Raw genomic sequence first — 18,563 nt, forward strand, 5'->3', positions numbered from 1 at the left:
TTGCTATTTTTCAAGAGGGGGGTATGTTACGACCGTGTGTTTTTCTCTCTAGACAACAAGCAGGTGGGCACGGGCACGGGCACGGGCACGGGATGCACAGTGTGAACAGGCATCAGTTGAATGTGAAAAGGAAACTCATAAGTGTGGCCAGCCCAAGTGTGAAAGGGGGCAAAAGGGATTTTGAGGTTATAAGGTTTTTAAAACCTTTGATGATAAAAATAATAATATTATTTGAAGGCCGGTTTCACTCATGATGGCAGATGTGGCTATGGTGAGAGCATGTCATGTCGGAGAATCTCATGGATTTGTCTCAGTGTGGTGGAGATCCTCGGTGCTCTTGGTCGGGGTCTCTTGGCATGTAGCACGGAGGATGTGAATATGGCTCTTGTGTATGGTTGTTATAAGCTGATGTCGATGCGGTGCTGTTGGCATTGGTGGCTGATGTGGATGCTCGTGCCATGAAGAAATCGGTGATGGATCTTTGGGCAACGTCTTGTATGGGCTGGCCTTGTCTCTCAGCAAGTCCTCTTAATACCGTCCGCATGTTGTCTGAGTGCTATCAGAGCAATATGTGGAGACATCTTTGGTCCTCATATTGCATCACCTGTGCTAGCGGCCTGAATCCCTCCTTGAAGAGGCAGTGAAATCTCTCCCGTATCTAATGATATGCTAGGCATCTGAACATAGAGTGGGCCTTGTCCTCTACCTCTTCTATGGTGCACATAGTTCATATCATACATTTCATACTACCATACATCACAGAGAATGATAGGTATGATAAAGTATGAGTTAGCTCTTGGTGGCTTTTCATACGTGGTCTTAAATTTGGGGCTATATATGCATGTGGGAGTTGGGACTTGAAAATATTGACGATTTGACACTTGATAGTTGAAGGCTGAAAACTTGAATGTACATAGTACATAGTACAATGTACTATTAAGTATGTGCAATAGTACATAGTACGTAGTACATACTATGTTCTATATGTACTAGTAAGTATGTGTAGTACATTGGTATAGTGTAGGGTTTTTTCATAGTACAGTGCCCACTGCCCAACGTGAGGCCCAAGTTCTTTGCAGCTCGAGCCTAGTACCTATAGGGTACAGACTAGCCATGGCGTCACTTTCAGCAAAGAAGTCTCAAATTTTCAAGTCATTTATTGGCTCTATCAAGATAGTACAGTGCGTTGTATATTGGGCAAAGGATTGTCTTGTCCTTGGATATTTGGTAAATCAGTCAAGCAAGGTTGCCCTTTGAGTGCATTACTATATACAATTGGCACTCTCCCTTTGCTTCCATATATGGACAAACACAGGTATCAAGGACTTTTGCATGGTTGGCAATTGCCAGATGGTTGTAATTTAGTGGCATAGGTTTATGTTGATGATTCCCTTTTTTTCCCCAAAAACACTACACAAGATTTGCAAACCCTTATGAGGGATCTCCAATTGTTTAGGGAAGCTGCAGGATTGTTCATTAATTTTTGCAAATCCAAAATACCACTTACAGCATCGGATTGGAACAGTTTATCATGGCATATACAGATTTTTCGACCAACAGTATTGTTAAGACATTTGGGTTACCCATTATGTGGAATGTATCTGTTAGCGATGCAAAATACTGGGTAATTTAGAAGATGTACTTGGCCTTCACATGTATGACTGAGGATAGTACACAGTCCATCTTGATGGCTTATGTACAGTCTTTCTGCCTCTATTAGTATGGACAAAGAAACATATCATTGCTTTCATGTCTCAGACTATGGAAGTCCTATGGAAAACGACACATCAGAAGAAAGCTCTTAGGCTTTTGAGATATGAATGGATTTGTGTTTGCCAAAGATGCATGGAGGCCTGACTATTTTCAATATTCATTATCATGTTTTGACCTAAGTGGACTGATATACATTAGTAAACAGGAGACTGATTACCCATGCTTGTTAACTTCGTTTGTTTTTCCTGATTCGGTAGACTCGAGCTGAGTATCATGATTTTCTAGAAAAAATCTGCCCATTTTTTTGAGAGTAATATATAAAGTTAGGTGCCTGGGTTTGAACTTCAGCCCCCAGCTGGGGGATGTGATGTGGCAAGGGCCTGCTGACAGAAGACTCTGCTTTTTAGAAGAACCTGTTAAAAAAGGAAAAGAAATGAAAGAAAAGAAAAGACATTAAGTTGGCTAATTTTGCTTGCCATGTATTCTTCTTCTGTATACTGGATTCAGGTATGCCTAATGCCTTGTGCCTCGCTACCATGTGAATTTTTGGTTCTAGAATTGCGTGTATCTTGATTCCAACTTAAAAGCCTTCTTGTTTTGGCATGCAGATGAGATGCCACAATTTTCTGGACAGCAACTGTTGAGGACAAGCACAATTTATGGAGTGATTGGCGTCATCAAGCTCTTAGCAGGCATGTTCAAAGAGAGATCCCTTTTGCATATTGCCAATATCTCTACTTATCAATTCCTATCCATTTGAAGCAAAGCCCATAAAGTTATCCATTGCATCTATGGTTTTGAGTCCATGACATTGTGCACAGCGCAAAAAAATTACTTTCTTAAGGTTTTATTATTGGTTCTGTGCACTTGGGCGGAGGGGGTTCACATACATTATTCAAAGGGTATAACAACTTTTCTATGGATTTAAAGATTCTAAAGATGCTCCGTTTGTAGATTTAATGCTAATAAAAGTAGCTCTGGTGTATGAATTCCTGTTTTTGAATGAAGCATCCCCTTCTGTATGTATACTTTCCATAGCATAGCTTCATGAAAGGGAAAAGCCCCTTCTGTTTAGCCCTGAGTGTTTTCTTCTGGCTTTTGCACAGGGTTTTATGTACTAGTCATTACTGGAAGGGAGCATGCTGGCTCTTATAATGGGAGCCCTGTTTACCTCGTATCATCAATGAAGTTTCTGTACTGTAACTCAGGCTTGAGCATGCTAACGGCACAAGAGGTTGCTTATAATTTCCCTTCATTTGTTGTCTTGAACACTTTTCTCAGATTCTTGTCAGGTTATCCATTTTATGCTAGTGATTATGATCATAGTTTCTCAATATGATTATGTTTTTACACCTAGATATTCACTTATCCTGAAACACTTGACTTGAAATGACAGAGAAAAGATGAAGCTCATTTTGTCACTCTACTCAAGACGGTGGAAAAAACTCCAGGGTTATTTTTCTCTTATGAGACTGATTTAACTCTAAGGTAAGAAATGCTTCTCAAATTTTCTGTTTTGGATGATGTTGGCTATATTGTACTACGCTCGCCATGAGGGGGCGTGAGTTTGAATCCGACGCCCAATACATTTAGCTATAACTCTCTGAGAAAAAAACCAAATAATTTTTGAGGTCCTTTGCACTCAAAGTAAAGATTGGCCTTTCTCATCTCTTTTGCAGTTTGCAAAGAGCAAACTATTTTGTAGGTGCAAGGAATTCACAGCCACTTTGGAAGCAGGTGGGTGTTTTTCTCCATACTCTCTCGTATTAAAATGTATTTGAGTTTCAAATATTTTTGTGGTTCAAGTGAGTGAATTGCACTTGATTCTATCTTATCTTTTCAGTATTCCCTCCCTCCCCCCTTCCTCCACAATACCCACACCTCCCAACACACATACGCGCATGCATGCACTGTTTACTTGTTTGTTTTATGTAGGCGGACCCAAGATTCCTTTGGAATAACTACATCCTAGAGGACCTGATCAAATGCAAGGTTAATTGAGTTATGTTTTGCTTGATTTTAATTGGGTTTTTTTCTGTACAACATCCTATGAAGCTTTGTCCCTTCCTTGCAGCTGGAACCTTATATTCTACCTGTTGTTCAAGGCAATATCCTTCATTTAAAAGCTCCGATTCATTTATTACTACCTAGTGCCATGGGCCAGTTTTTTTTGAGAAGAAGCACACGATTTCCTTGATTCACACACGTTTTCAGGAAATACCAGTACCGGTTAAAGAGGCTCATTTAAACATCATTTTGTTTGCACGACGATGTAACCGACGCTTAGGTAAAGGTTACAAAGAAAATTAGCTCTACAGCTTGAAAGAACTTGCTACTGTTGGATTTTAAAACTGTGAAGTATTGGCAGGAACAAGAATGTGGCGTAGAGGAGCTGACCTTGAAGGTCACACAGCCAACTTTGTCGAGACAGAGCAGATATTGATGACAAGCAATCATGTGGCTTCTTATGTCCAGGTATCTTCTTTGCTACACTTTTCCTGGTCAAGACCTCATATGTTGTAAGAAAAGATTATAGAACATTGCGAAACATGGGAGGCGAGTATGAAACGGCTGATGCTGCGAGTAGGAGGTGATGAAGAGTGACCATTAATATGGAGGGAGGGAGGCGAGTATGAAGGTTCGGGAAGGGCGAGAAGCGATCATGGCCGGTCAGAGGCGAAGAGGAGATCGGGCTAGCAGGTGTGAAGGGGCGGCCAGCAGATGGACGGCAGAAAAAGGGGGGACAGGTATGGGATGGGCGAGTAGAAGGTGGCGGCTGCCATGAAATTGGGGGGTGTATGAAGGCGTGGGGGAAGTGAGTAGGAGGTATGGAGGGGCGGCTAGGGGAAGGTGTGAAGGGGACATGAATGGATCGAGGTCCAGGCTGAGAGACTGAGCCCGCGCTGCTGATCCTGCCGCCTTCTTCTCTGCCCCCGCCTCTGTTCCCCGCCTTCTGCTGCCTGCGCCTTCTTCTGCTGCCCACGCCTTCTTCAGCTGCCCCCACCTTCTGCTGCCTCGGTCCCCTCCTCTGTCACCGCCTTCCCGCGCCTCTCTGCTCCTCCTGCCTCTGCCCCCCACCATCTGCTCCCGCCTCTGCCCCCCACCCTCTGCTCCCGCCTCTGCTGCTCCCACATTTCCCTCCGCCGCTGCCCCTGCCTCCTCCCCTGCCCTCCGCCTCTGCTGCCCCCCCTTGTCCCTTGCCTCCTCCCCTGCCTTGCTTCCGCCCCCCGCTGCTTTCTCTTCCTCACCCTCACCCGCCTCTTCCTCCCCCCGCTGCCTTTTTCATAAAAGCAGCATTCTTTCAATTGGATTCGAGTCGGCCGCCCATCGTCGATTAACTTTATGGTTTCCGCCACAACCAATCTTTCATCACCCCCACAGGTCGGGAGAATCATCAATTTTTCTCAAGACGAGCTCACCTCTCTTCAGCATGACATTAACATTGAGGTCCAGACCACCCTTATTGCGAGGGTTTATGGCTCCCACCCCTCTCGCTCGTAGGCCCGTGAATGGCTTCTAGTAGCTCTCCCTTCGGAGCTGATTGTGTACTTCCAGGATACACGTTTGCTTGGTCGAGGCTTCTTCCAGGTGGACTTTCCTTCTCCAAAAGCTACTTCTTAGGTGTTGGCTGGCAGCCGCTTTCCTCTTGGCTCTAGGATGATTTTCTTCTTTTAGTACCAGATGGGCTTTGATCTAGTGGCGGAGGATCAGCGCCCTACCTTGGTCTCATTGTGGTTCCTTGCTCTTCCTAGGTCTTATTGGAAGCTCTTAGCTTCCATAGGGGCTCCCTTTGGCCAGGTTTTAGAGGTACTGGCTCTTCCGGGCTCTCCCGCCTCAACTTACGTGGTTGTTACCGCCACTTCTGATGGTGTACCCCGAGTCTTTGTGCTCGTTTTTGATCCATCGATTACTGACGACCATTTCATGCTTCAGAGACCCGACGACTCTCATTTCCGTGAGAGGATGGAGATTGTAGGTAGACCTGGCCAGTGTCGGATTTTTCGTTGTGATAGGGTCACATTGCCAGAGATTGCCCTAGATCAAGAGGCCATGCCTGGAGGCGGCATGGTCCTACCCAACAGATGCCTTCTACAATTTTCCCTATGCCCCAACAAACCACATAGCGTTGGGTTGTGGTTAGAGATGGCAGGCGCCCTCGGATCCCCATACCTGCTCCTTTACCCGCAACCCTAGTGGAGCACCCCAACCCTTATGTAGCCTTGCCTCACAGGATGTGGATCCTTCTTTGAAGAATGAGGCCAGACACATGATTTGGATCCCTTGTAGGAGGATGTTGCATTACAGTTACAAGATGATTGCACCCTCGAGGATGATGTTGCGCAGTCGCATGGTCATGGTACCTCTTCAGTTTTGAGGACTAGCCCTAGCTTTTCCTCGGAGTGGAGACGGGAGGTAAGGTTTTCATCGTCAGATTTTTCCTCCCTTACCTATGCGAGACGTATCTTCGTCTCTAAAGGGGGTCGTCCGTCGACCACGAGATCTGGTCGTTCCTACTCTGAGTCCTTATGAGGATTGTCTCATGGAACATTCAGGGTCTCGAGGGTTTGTTTCCATGTCGGCGGAAACAAATTGTCAAAACTCAGCTTCACAGTGCAGTTACATGTGGACCTATGGATGTATTACTCTTGCAAGAGCATAAATTGGATGCGAGCCAGTGTGGGAGATCAAGGAAGCTTCTCTCGGGACACACCTTTTGGTCGCCAGCTATTGTTACCAAAGGTGGTGTTTATATTTCTGTTTCAGCTTTGGTCTTAAGAGCCTTGCATCATTGGACATGGTGTCAATTTGTCTGCGAGAGCGCAGTGGATCCTTCTTATGCACGGTGTTACATGCATTGGTATTCTGAACCTCAATGCTCCTAACCATAGAGGTGAGAGGATTGTCTTTTCAAAATCTCTCACTACGTTGATGCCTCATGCTGACCATTGGATTATTGGTGGGGATTTTAACATGGTTGAGATGCCAATGGATAAAAGAGATGGACATGAGGGTTTAGTGCATCCTCTTGAGAGAGCGTCCTAGGAGAGGTTTATACTCTCCATTCATGGAAGAGATTGTTGGCATGAGGATGACATTTCGAGGAGACCATCCACTCTTCTTTATTCATGGTCTAACAGGAGAAGGGATGCAGGATGTATTTATGCATGTTTAGACCGTTTTATGTGGATGATTGGGTGCTTGATAGAGGGGGCCATACTTTTATTGCTATAGGCACTTCAAAATCGGATCATTGCCCAATGGTTTTATGCATTAGAGATCCGAGTCACCATGGATCAGCACCCCATGTACACATCCCTGATCATTTGTTCTCAGATGTAGAAATGTCATCGAGATGCTTGATATTTGGAGATCTCATGATTTCTGGCAGGCCTCGCAAAGCGTGGCCTCCACTCTTTGTTATATTAGTGACTTTTATCACATATGTGTGCATTCTAAGAGGCAAGAGGCATTGGATTTAGAAAGGGCTATTAGATGTAGACTGGCTGCCTTACAGAAAGAGCACGAGAAACGTCCTTATGCTAACTGGGTTGTAGATTCTTTATGTACTGTTAGGGCAGAGCTTTATCACTCTCTTGCAAAGCATGCGGCAGAGCTTTATCACTCTCTTGCGAAGCATGCGGAGTACCGCTGCCATGCCCAAGAATCCTTTTGGACCCAAATGGGTGGCAGATGCAACAAACATTTCTTTGCTACTCACGACCCATCTCATGCCAGAGATAGTGTCAAGTAGTTGTAGAATTCACACTCCTCATTCAAATCCTCTTATGGTTAGACAGTTGGCCAGTGATTTCTATTGCTGTGACATGTGAGGGATTGATCGTAGTAATCACAACCTTAGGCTAACTAAACTTCACTTAATGATGCTTAAGAGATAGACAAATAGTGTCAATGCAATGCAATGCAACTATATTAGATGAATGGGTTACAATGAGATCTAAATAGATCTATGATGCTGTCCTAGATGAAGATCCTTCTCGGGATGAGAGGGATAGGCTGAATATGCTGATATATGCCTGAATAGTACTTGGATTAATGCTTACTATCTTGATTAATGTTTATGGATGCAAATGCAGAGTGCTTTCTGATGCAAACACTAAGGCTTCTACTGACTCTACATGCATGAATGATTCTCTCTAAGGGACTTGACTGACTGACTGACCTGCTAAGGTTGAGGAATGACCTATGTAGCTCGTGCCTGACTTATCTTGGACTGAGGATATACAATGGGGTCATGACATACGACAAATATCATCCTACTGGGTTCTAATAATGTACAGATGTTGCACTGCTGATGATGAGCCATCTTGTCACCATGCACTGAGTGCAGAGTGCATGTGACAGAAGGGGACCAAGGATGATAAGACATGGGGGATACGGTTATGAAGAGAGGGCTGGGAGTTGTGTGGCATCCGCATGAGTGGTATTAAAAGACTAAGGTCATGTAAAAGGGTAGGAGAAGGGGGTGTGTGTGAATGGACTTATTGTCCACTAGCTCACCTATTTAAAGGTGAAGCTAGAAGGCATTATGTAGTGTGCAAAGGCCAAGTTGTATGCATAAGCAACTTAATAAACAAGATTTGTTCTTGTATTTTGTGGGTCTCTCTCCTCGACTCATCTTGATCTAGCATAAGCACCACGAATCTCAACATGGTATCTAGAGCTAGGCAACTTGCAAGGTGTAGACTAGGTCAACAAAGTGTTCTTTGAGTGCATCTCATCTACCCCCCAGCCAGTGGAGGCCTTCCAGCTGCTTGTGGAGGCCATATCTTGGCATGATTTCAACTAGGAAGATGAAGATTACCTCCGGGCGCTCAGGTTCGTACAACCAATTTCTGGTTTACATCTCACTCAGCCGCGGCATTGATCTCTGAGCAGGTCGGCGCACGCTTTCACTGCAGCGTTGGTTTCGTACAACAATGCGCCTTCTGTGGGCAAGCTTAAGCCACATAAGCTTAGGGCTTTTGAAGCCCTAAGCCTCAAGGTTCTACAGTCACGAGATGAGCCTCAATGGCTGCTCAACGCGTGCGAAGAAGCAGAAAACCAGGGCAGCCTTGTGAGGAATCCATGGAAGCTTCAATAAAAGCTTCAAAATAGTGTTTTTTTACACTAATCTTTGCTTAATTGATCTTAATCACTTAAATGCTTCTTGAAAGTGCTTTTGCTCCAGATGCTCTGAAGTTTTTGGCATACACCATGAGGTGTTGATGAGTCTCATAGTCATCAAGCTTCATTAAGCTTCATCAACTGTTCGACATTCCAAAGTGTGCTTATAAGCACTAAAGGTATTGCTAAACACCATTGGTGGGTGCAGCCATCAGCAAAGGGGAGCCTCTCGACATTACGGAGTGTTTCTAAGCACTAAGAGTGTTCTTAAACACTAATGGTGTATCTATAATCACCAATGCAAGTGTCATTAGACACTAAAAATGTGCTCTTAAGCATTAATAGTGCTGCTAAATACTAATGGTGATCTTAATCACCAAAGAAAGTGTTCTTTGACACTAATGAAGCTCATCTCCATCAGAATTAGTGGTTGGGCACAAACCCTAAGTGCTAAACCATAAGCTTCATCAACTTAATCTCTTTTTATGCAACATCCTTGGCTTGATTAAGGGTTGTTGCACTCTCATAAGCCATTCTCTTTCTACTTAAGCCAAAACATCACAATTTTCTGGTTTTCTTCTTCATAAATCAGCCCATTAACACTCTTGTAATCTCCCTTCAATACCCAATGTCAAAGGAAAACAACCAAATTAAGAAGTTCTCAGGAGAGGGCTTCCACACTTGGCAAGTTCTTGTCAAGTATAAGATGATGTCCAAAGGTTTTTGGCCATTCATCTCCGGCACTAAGGTTATTGATCGAACTAAGACTAAAGATATTGAGGGCACAAGCCATCATCATGCTCCATCTTGATGAGGCTCTTATTCACCATGTGGACGAGCTTCCAACTGCAAAGGAGAAATGGGATGAGCTTGACAAGCTCTATGGAGCTCGTGGTAAGAATTCCAAGATCTCACTTAAAATTGAATTTTTCAGCTTGGAGCTCAAAGAGGGAGACGGCATTGGAGCCTTTATCTCTCATTTGAAGGGCCTTATGGCTCAACTTGCATCAGTGAATGCGAGAATGGATGAAGATGATGCAGTGACTGTTTTGTTAAAAGCAGTCAAGAAGGTGTACCCCACCCTAGTCACCACCCTGAAGAACATTCCTAATCCCACCCTTGAAGGAGTCATTTAATCTTGTCTTGATGAAGAAAAGAGGCCAAAGGGAGGAGCTGAATCTTCAAGTGCAACCACTTCATTGAATATCGAACAAGCTTTGTCACATCAAGTGATCAAAGTAAGGTGTGTCCATTGCAAAAAGGTGGGTCATTTGGCAAATAATTGTTGGATCAAATATCCCAACAAGATGAAATGTAACAAGTGTAAACAAACGGGACATATCACTTCTAAATGTCCTAACAAAGAGTGAGAGGCTAACTTTGTATCAACCTCTAACTCCTCTGAGCACTTGTTTTAAATCTCAATGTAACAACACCTATATTCCTAACCTTGTACGCCTAATGTTATAAAGGCAACATATGTCGAATACCACCTATTCCAATTCTTTCATAGTTGGTATTGAGGGAGGGTATTAAAAGACTAAGGCCATGTAAAAGGGTAGGAGAAGGGTGTGTGTGTGAATGGACTTATGGTCCACTAGCTCACCTATTTAAAGGTGAAGCTAGAAGGCATTATGTAGTGTGCAAAGGCCAACTTGTATGCATAAGCAACTTAATAAACAAGATTTGTTCTTGGGTCTCTCTCCTCCACTCATCTTGATCTAGCATAAGCACCACGAATTTCAACAAGTGGCTGTTTTTTGTTTTCCCTTGGGAATGTCTAGTTAAGTAAGGATTGAAGAGGTTTAAGGAGAGGCTCCAGAACTATTCACCTTGATCCTTGAGTCATTTACCAAGGGTAGTAGAAAGCCTTCCAATGTGCGATGTTGCATAGCACCTTGAGGAAGAATTTGGTGGACCAGAAATGGCCCTTCCCAAGCAAGAATCAACTTCTTTACTTGTGTTTGCAAACGTGCTTGGTACACTAGTACGAGATAATCTTCTTGGAAGTAGGGCTTCCAAAGGTAGCGATCGTGCCACACCTTCTGTGGTTTTGTTTGAGCTCCACTGCTTGGGTAGCGCTCGAGTTTGATCTAGGAAAGTCATCTAAAGCTAGTGGCATTGTGTTGAACATCATCGTGGCAGCCAGACCCTACCTGGTGTGACCCTTTGTTAAATTCAAAGAGCAAGATTGTTTCTAGAGGGGATGAACCAATTGAAAGGGGCTGTGCGTTGTTTTAGCTACGAATGCTATTCAATAATCCACAAGGTAGCTAGGAGTGACTCTAACTAGTGGAGAGGTGTTGGTGGCATATTTTCTGGAGTAAGCGGCAACACTTTTTTATGTTGCTTTCAGCCTGTCCATTTGCTCGAGAGTAATAGGCACATGATTTTCGATGGAAGATCTTGTATCTGCTGAGTGAGGTGGTGATGACGTCATTGACGAAGTGGAAGCCCCTATCACTGGTGATTTCCAAGGGGCAGCCAAAGTGGTCAAAGATGTGCTCGTATAGGAACTGGCCCACAGTGTTAGCCGTGCAATCCTTGGTGGCTTGAGCTTCTGCCCACTTGGTGGCATAGTCATTGGTGACATGGATATACCTACAACGGTTGGGGTGGACCACGTTATCTATGGGGCCCACGAAATCAATTCCCCACCGCTCAAAGGGCAACCATGCTATGGTTGGGGTGGCCCACGAGATCTAAAGAGGCCGGTTGGATTGATGGTTAGGTTTGGGCCCATACTGTAGGCATGTGTGACAAGACTTGGCGAACTGGATGGAATCTTTGAACATGGTTGGACACCACGGCAGGTTGTGCTGGAACAAGAGGGCGCCCAAAATGTGGCCAGGACCACCACGAGGTCCTAAGTGAGCCACCTCATGAGGGTTGACACACCGCCGTAGGACACCATCGTGACCAGCCTTGTAGAGCTAACCGACTATGAGTTGGAAGGGTCGGCGTTTCACCAAAAGCCGGCGCTGGTCTTCGGGGCTTGCGTCGGTCCTGGTTGGGTGAGAACTACGCCAACAACAACGAGGCTTGCATCTCTATGGATGTAAAGATGATCAACCAGTGGGGTTGGATATGAGGATGGGTGCTGCGGTGAGGCGCTTTTTAAGGTAGGTGAAGGCATTGGACGCCGGGTTGGACCACTGGAAGATGGTGGACGGTTTGACTAGGTGGGTCAAGGGAAGAGCTACATTATCATACATATCTATGAAGCAGCGATGGTAGCCGGTGTGTTCAGGTTCCTTTGGGGCTGATGGGGGGTGGTAATCAAAGCACGATGACCAATCTTATTGGGGTTGCGTGCCAAGCCTTTAGAAGAGATGATGTGACCTAGGAGTGTGCCTTGGACCACTAAGAAATTGCACTTAAAAAGGGATTGAGACGTAATCGGGAAGAGCGAGTTTTGGCAAAAACCAAAGCTAACCATGTAAGGTGTTCCGAAAAAGCTTTTATGCGGGAGACGAGTTGAGTGTCTGTTAAGTTAGAGATATCATCAATGCAAGTGCGGAGGAAACTAAGATGGTACTCCTTGAAGATGTTGGTGAAGATTCGTTGGAAAGTGCTGGGGGCATTGCATGGCCCAAATGGCATCTTGTTGTAGATGCAAGTGCCCCATCAGGTGATGAATGTGGCCTTGGAGCGGTCCGCTAGGTGGATGGCTACGTAGTTGTACCCACTGAAACCGTCCATGAAACTGTACATGGCATGCCTGGCCACATCCTCTAAGACATGATCCATGAATGGGAGTGCGAATCTGTCCTTGATGGTGGCTTTGTTGAGGGATCGGAATTGCACACAGGCACATATCTTGTTGGTTTTCTTCTTAGGAGAGATGACCATAGGTGAAAGCCATTCGGAGTGTTGTATTGGAGAGATGATGTGGGCTTCCTCCATCTTTTCTAGCCCCACTTTGACTGGCTTTGTATACTTTGGTTGAGCTTGTGGGCCTCTCTATGGATTGGTTGAGTTCCTTCTTGGAGTAGTATGTTGTGAACAACAATGTCGACTGGACATCATCCGAGTCTTTGTATATCCAAGCAAAGACATCCTTGTAAGTTTGGAAGAAGGTGGCAGCTTGCAAAGTGGGATTGGGTGGTCCCATAACCAAGAGGCTCAAGAGGCTAACAAGATGGGTCGTGGCTCCTTTGTAGTACCTAGGTTGAATTTCTAGACAGGGTTTTGGCAAGAGGGAAGAGAGAGTGGTTCCCTTGTCTCATGAGAGTGGGATTGTGAGCTGATTGTTGATAAATTGGAAAAGTGCCGTATTGTTCTTCCGTCCACGATTTAGGACACTCCCCCAAGGGGATGGCAGGTTCTTCCACGGGCACTTGTGTAGATTCTTTGTGCTATGCATTGGGAGCTTGGTCGGGCTTGTGGTCGGGTTCTTGTCGAACCTTATTTGAGCGAGGTTTTGAATACCCTACGCCCTCTATGGCGGCTTGTGACAGGTTCCTCTAGACCTACTGCCTCATAGTGCTCTGATTGAGAGTTGGTCGAGTCACTTGATACCTCCGTGATGTCCATCATGTAGGAGGTCAGGCTTTTCGCCGCTTGGAGCCAATCAAGTAGTTCCAACTCATCACCATAGGGAACAAGACCTTCTTCAGACATGGGCCAAGACGTGGTCGATCGAGGGTTGGGAGACAAAATGGGGGATAGTGTGGCACCATGGATCCCTTGCTCCATACCTCCTTCCAATGTTAGCTCCTATGTGGACCGTGCTCCTGGGGAATCTACAAACGGTCAGAACCCGAGTCATGCAGTACTCCTGTACTTCTAATCCAATGTCGACCAATGAGTAATGAGTAAGCCCCCCTGTTCAGGGAGCCGGATCACCACAAAGTCGAGCAAGAATGGGATTCCTTGGGATTACTACAATGACGCCCTCCACTAGACCTATGGGGTCAGTTGGGAACTGACTGAACTGTTTGTCTGTAGAGCCTTCTTGAGTGGACGGAAAGAGTACCAAGAAGGCATCCTCTGGCTCAAGACATCGGCTCTTGCATGTAGAAATGAACCTTTGGATGTGTTTATCTAGATCTTTAGTGGTGGATCCTCTGAAAGTGGGAAGCTTGACATTTACTGGGCCCAACACTGTGGGAAGGGGTTCTGTGCCAAGAGCATAGGCTGGACTGGGGGGTCTGGCTGGGCCATCAGCATTGTTTACTGTAGGATTACCAAGATTGGCTGCCATAGGGAAAGCAATTGAACCTCTTTCGACTATAGCAGCCTATTGAGTAGGACTCTTGGTTGGGTTGACCGGACGAACACGAGAGCATTTATTGGGCATACAAAGGACACATAGATAAGAGTTGAGCTGATAGGACTCCAAGTTTCGAGTGTCCCACCGGGCTTGCCAAATTTTGTGTATCTGTAGCAAGGTTGGTTGCCCGGCACACTAAAGTGGTGGTTCTCCACTGGACAGTATATCCGGAGTCCTCAATGCTCACGACACAGTGCACACATGAAGAGGGAGGTTAGAATGCGTTCATAGCACAATGACAAGAGTGACAAGAATACTTTAAACAACACTTGCATTACTCCAAGACTCTGTTACATGCCCTTCACTCTACCATGCACACCGAATAGTGGTCACAATGAGTAGGACGATACACGTGGTGGCGATGACAAGTGACTACAACACTCAATGAATAGGCTCGACAAACAGGATCAGATGGGAAGCTCAAGGATAAAGGATGATGGATGAAGGATGACATTTAAATGATTCGTGCAAGACATGGTGGAGTTGGTGGTGTCGGTGGCATCTCCTATCTTTGGTAGATGCCATTGGAGTGATAGGCTTCAATGGAATCTCCTATCTGTGGTAGATGCCCGTTGGAGTGTTAGTTGGTGCCTTCAATGCCGGTGTTTGCACCTCTCGTGTATCCATTGGTTTGGATAGTCCACCGAATGCCCTGGGGTGGTCCAGTGTCAGGGTGATCCACTATGGCGGTGTGGCGGCCAATGTGATACCCTGGGATGATCTGGCTGGAACAGTCCAGTGTTGGCACCCTTGGTGGGTTCTGGAAAATTGAGAAGACACAACTCAAATTTATTGTGATAACTCGAGAGTTGTATTCAACATGCAAAGAATCCTATGTTTCACGTCAGGGCAAAATACCTTGTTCATTATCATTTTGTTTGGAAAAAGGTTCAAGGGGTTGAAGTGAAACTTGTGTATTGCTCCACAGGTGATGAAGTAGCAAATTTTCGTTGCAGATCTTCTCACAAAACTGCCTGGCAAAGTAAAGTACTAGTACTTTAGAGATATGATGGCTGTGAAGGAAAATACGCGCATCATTAAGGGGGAGATCTGAAGGAGAGAATGATCACTAATTCTCAGTTATGCGGTTCAGAGATCTAAATCAGTGTATTAATACAAGCGCACGGGCTATTTTGGATCTTTTTTATTTTTGGAAATATATATGTATATATGTATTAAAAGAAAATAAAAGGACACATTACATATAAGCAGATGCAGTCACCCATGACGCAAGTTAGTCCAATACGAAGTTACCATGTACAAAATACACTTATGCAAATACTTGTGCTTCCTAGCTGTTGAAAGAGAATCCCACATCCCTCAGCACAGAGTAGATAGGAATTAACTGGAACTTTGGGATAATATCTCTGCACACTCTGCCTTTTACTGTGAAATCAAACTTTGACATGTCTACTGGATTATAGTTAACCTCCACATGGCAGCTCTGAGAGAAATGACTGGCTAGCATCACTTGGAGAAATGAGAAAAAAGCAAGACAACATCAGTTGATATGTACATGTGACACAATGTTAGTGTAATGTGAACCTATCCATCAACACTACAAAACTGGGGTCTTGTAGATTATTCATCTGAATGAGAAGCTCATTGTTCAACTTGCATTTGGATTTGACCTGCACAATATCCACAACCTGCAGTTCCTCCCAAGTTTACAAGAGTCCATTCGTCACGGAGGCATCAAATTACAGGTTGCTGATATGCAAAATTGCAATGCGCTGAAAAGAAAAGTGGCGTGGCGTGGATGCTGTGGCAGGAAAGCAACACGAGGTCACCTTACAGGCTTGGAGTGATGTAACTAGCTTTTGGAAAGCAAAAGATTACAAGCTTTTTAAAAACTAAAAAGAGAAGAGCTTTCATTAGTAAAAAGATGGCTTTTGGACTTTAACTGAGTTTTAAAGCACCTTTCTCAAGTGCTTTTGGGCAAGAACTATAAATTCAGCTATTCTCTCATTGTGGAGACATGTAAAAAGACAAGAGAGCTCTCTAGCTCTAAGAACTTGTACTCAAGACTCCTGCAAGGATTTTTACCTAATATAACTCGGAGGAGGGAGGCGGGGGGGGGGGGGGGGGTCGGCCCAAGGCTATTTTGACCCGTGTGGTGTCTTCTCTCTCTACTCTCTTTAAAAAAAAATTAAAAAAAATTCAGATTTTTCTCAGGGTTTTACGTGTGAAATTATTGTTTTCTTGAAGATAAGCTCAATACCCGTGCCACAGTCCTTACGAAGGCTTGCACATTTTGCATTTTTGCATATTAGCAACCTATATTTTCAGGCCTTGGTGACACCATTCCTAGAACACTATATTTCCCATAGCATAGTGAACCTAAGCATACCCATAGTTGTTTGTGAAACTAGTCCCGCTCATGCGGTACATAAAAAAACAGTACGGTACGAAACTATGCAAGCGAAACAGTTTTTTTTTAAATGGTTGTTTTTTTTTGTTGACTTTTTTTTATGTCCATTTCTTTTCTTCCTGTTTTGTTTTGCTGTTTTTTATGGCCATTTGGGCAATGGGGGCTGTAACTCGCGGCGGTGCCCGGGGGACTAGGGCCTTTGACACACTTGTTTATACCATCAATGCATATTAAAACATTTAAACATGGCCACAGCCTTAACACCTATCCATCATCACTTTGCATAAAACATAAAAGCTGGACAAAACATCCACAAATGCTGAAAATGGAGAATAATATCATGTACAAGCTTTGCGGGCCTTACTCAGCCCCCAACCCCCCCCCTCCCCCTCCTTGGAGTATATTATTACCCAAGGAGAATAATATCATGTACAAGCTTTGTGGGCCTTACTCTCCGCACGAGAGATGCCGGATCATCCATATACAAATGCCATAACACAGCCCAACACGAGGCTACCAAACCGGAACAGAGGCTGTAGAAATGCCGAGCCAACAATATAACCCATATACCTCAGTGTGGGTACTGATTCTTCCCCAAAAACCACGGGTCTTCATGCAATAGAGCTGGTACATCAAGTACAACTCTCCATTCAGCCAGTACAACAAGTACAATGGCTGGTACAACAGGTACAGTCAGTACTGTGGTTGGTACAATTGGTATAGTGGTTGGTACAACAGGTACAAGGGCTGGTACAACAAGTACAATGGCTAGAAATCAAAATAAATGATTAAATACCCTTGCCTTCAGTATTTCTTCGCGATGGAAGCCTCCAAAACAGTCGGTATTCTTCATGGGCAGCCTTCAAGAGAGAGAGAAAGAGAGTTGCCATCATTAGGGCAGCCTATAACGGTGGTAGAGGCTAGTGTGCAACAAGAGAGCCTCCATTAATGAAGAGAGAGGGCTCCAATTTATAGATTTGGGGCTCCCATGAGTGAAAATGGAAAGAGAAGGCTATGATGACAAGTGGAGAGTCAGACAATAGCTAGAGTGACGAGTGTGAGGCCACTTGTCTCACTTTGATCCACTTTTTGACAAGTGTGAGGCCACTTGTCTAACTTTGATCCACTTTCTTGCCACATGTCCCAATCTAAGAGATGGGTTCTCTCATAATCTTTACCTCTAAAAATATTCCAACTAGTAGACATTCTGTCATAGGCACTTTGCCAACTCTTGGTATCTGCTCAATTCCAGATGTAATGATGCGAATAGAATTTCCATCGGAGTCGGGCCAAAAATAGCAACTCTCCTAAATTTTAGGAGTGTGGTTCTTTGTATTCTAGGATAATCCCCCAAAGCTTGTGCTTTCCAAATATTTAGACATCCTGGAGTCCACTAGACGCCTTTCATATTGGGAAATGTCTAGGCTGGTGACAGGGTTTTACATGACTGCACATGTGGATCATTTTATTTTTGACTGGATAGTACTCCTAAGGAGCTTCATAATGATAGATATGATGCCTGCTATTTTCTCAATAGATGGGGTGATTTTAATGTTTTACTAGGTGATGTAAAGTGACTTCTTGGACAATGATTTATGTGCCATGTAAATGCATCCTAGTTGTAATTACCATGAAGAGGTACATTCAACCTCCTAATATTGTTATCCACATTGTTGGAAGGCATGAATGGCAGCTTCTCTGTGTTGAATTTCTTATGATCAATGTGGTCCTCCTTAGAAGTTTGTGATATAGCTCCTCATTCTCTGGAGGCTGGTTCTAGTCTTTATGTTTTCTTTTCTTATGCCACAAGTTGAATTCATTGATCGCACAAAGTTTTTTTTTAAAAAATTTGGAGTAATTTTAATGGTAAATAGTCAAAGACAGATGAGTATTTATATATGGCAGTAAACGTAGATGAATGATTTGTGCAGGTTCGGGGATCTATTCCTCTGCTTTGGGAGCAAATTGTAGATTTGACATACAAGCCACAACCAAAGCTAATCAATGTTGAACAAACGGTCTCTCTCTCTCTCTCTCTCTCTCTCTCTCTCTCTCTCTCGCTCGCTCGCTTTTTGTACA

General features: G+C 44.3%; 1 protein-coding gene across 1 annotated transcript in view; it reads left to right on the forward strand.

Moving 5' to 3' along the window:
• Positions 1 to 18,563, forward strand: part of LOC147627356 (phosphoinositide phosphatase SAC8-like) — a 118,131-nt gene that overhangs the window by 64,644 nt on the left and 34,924 nt on the right. The window contains exons 3-11 of the mRNA XM_086815992.1: positions 2,322 to 2,405; positions 2,820 to 2,947; positions 3,110 to 3,201; positions 3,393 to 3,450; positions 3,649 to 3,705; positions 3,788 to 3,821; positions 3,920 to 4,000; positions 4,082 to 4,188; positions 18,416 to 18,502. Of these exons, the coding sequence (XP_086672118.1) occupies positions 2,322 to 2,405; positions 2,820 to 2,947; positions 3,110 to 3,201; positions 3,393 to 3,450; positions 3,649 to 3,705; positions 3,788 to 3,821; positions 3,920 to 4,000; positions 4,082 to 4,188; positions 18,416 to 18,502 (728 nt within the window). The remainder of the gene's footprint in view (positions 1 to 2,321; positions 2,406 to 2,819; positions 2,948 to 3,109; positions 3,202 to 3,392; positions 3,451 to 3,648; positions 3,706 to 3,787; positions 3,822 to 3,919; positions 4,001 to 4,081; positions 4,189 to 18,415; positions 18,503 to 18,563) is intronic.

This window comes from Cibotium barometz, chromosome 21 (assembly GCF_041138505.1).
Source record: "Cibotium barometz isolate CiBa-2024 chromosome 21, ASM4113850v1, whole genome shotgun sequence".
In the NCBI taxonomy this organism is placed as follows: domain Eukaryota; kingdom Viridiplantae; phylum Streptophyta; class Polypodiopsida; order Cyatheales; family Cibotiaceae; genus Cibotium; species Cibotium barometz.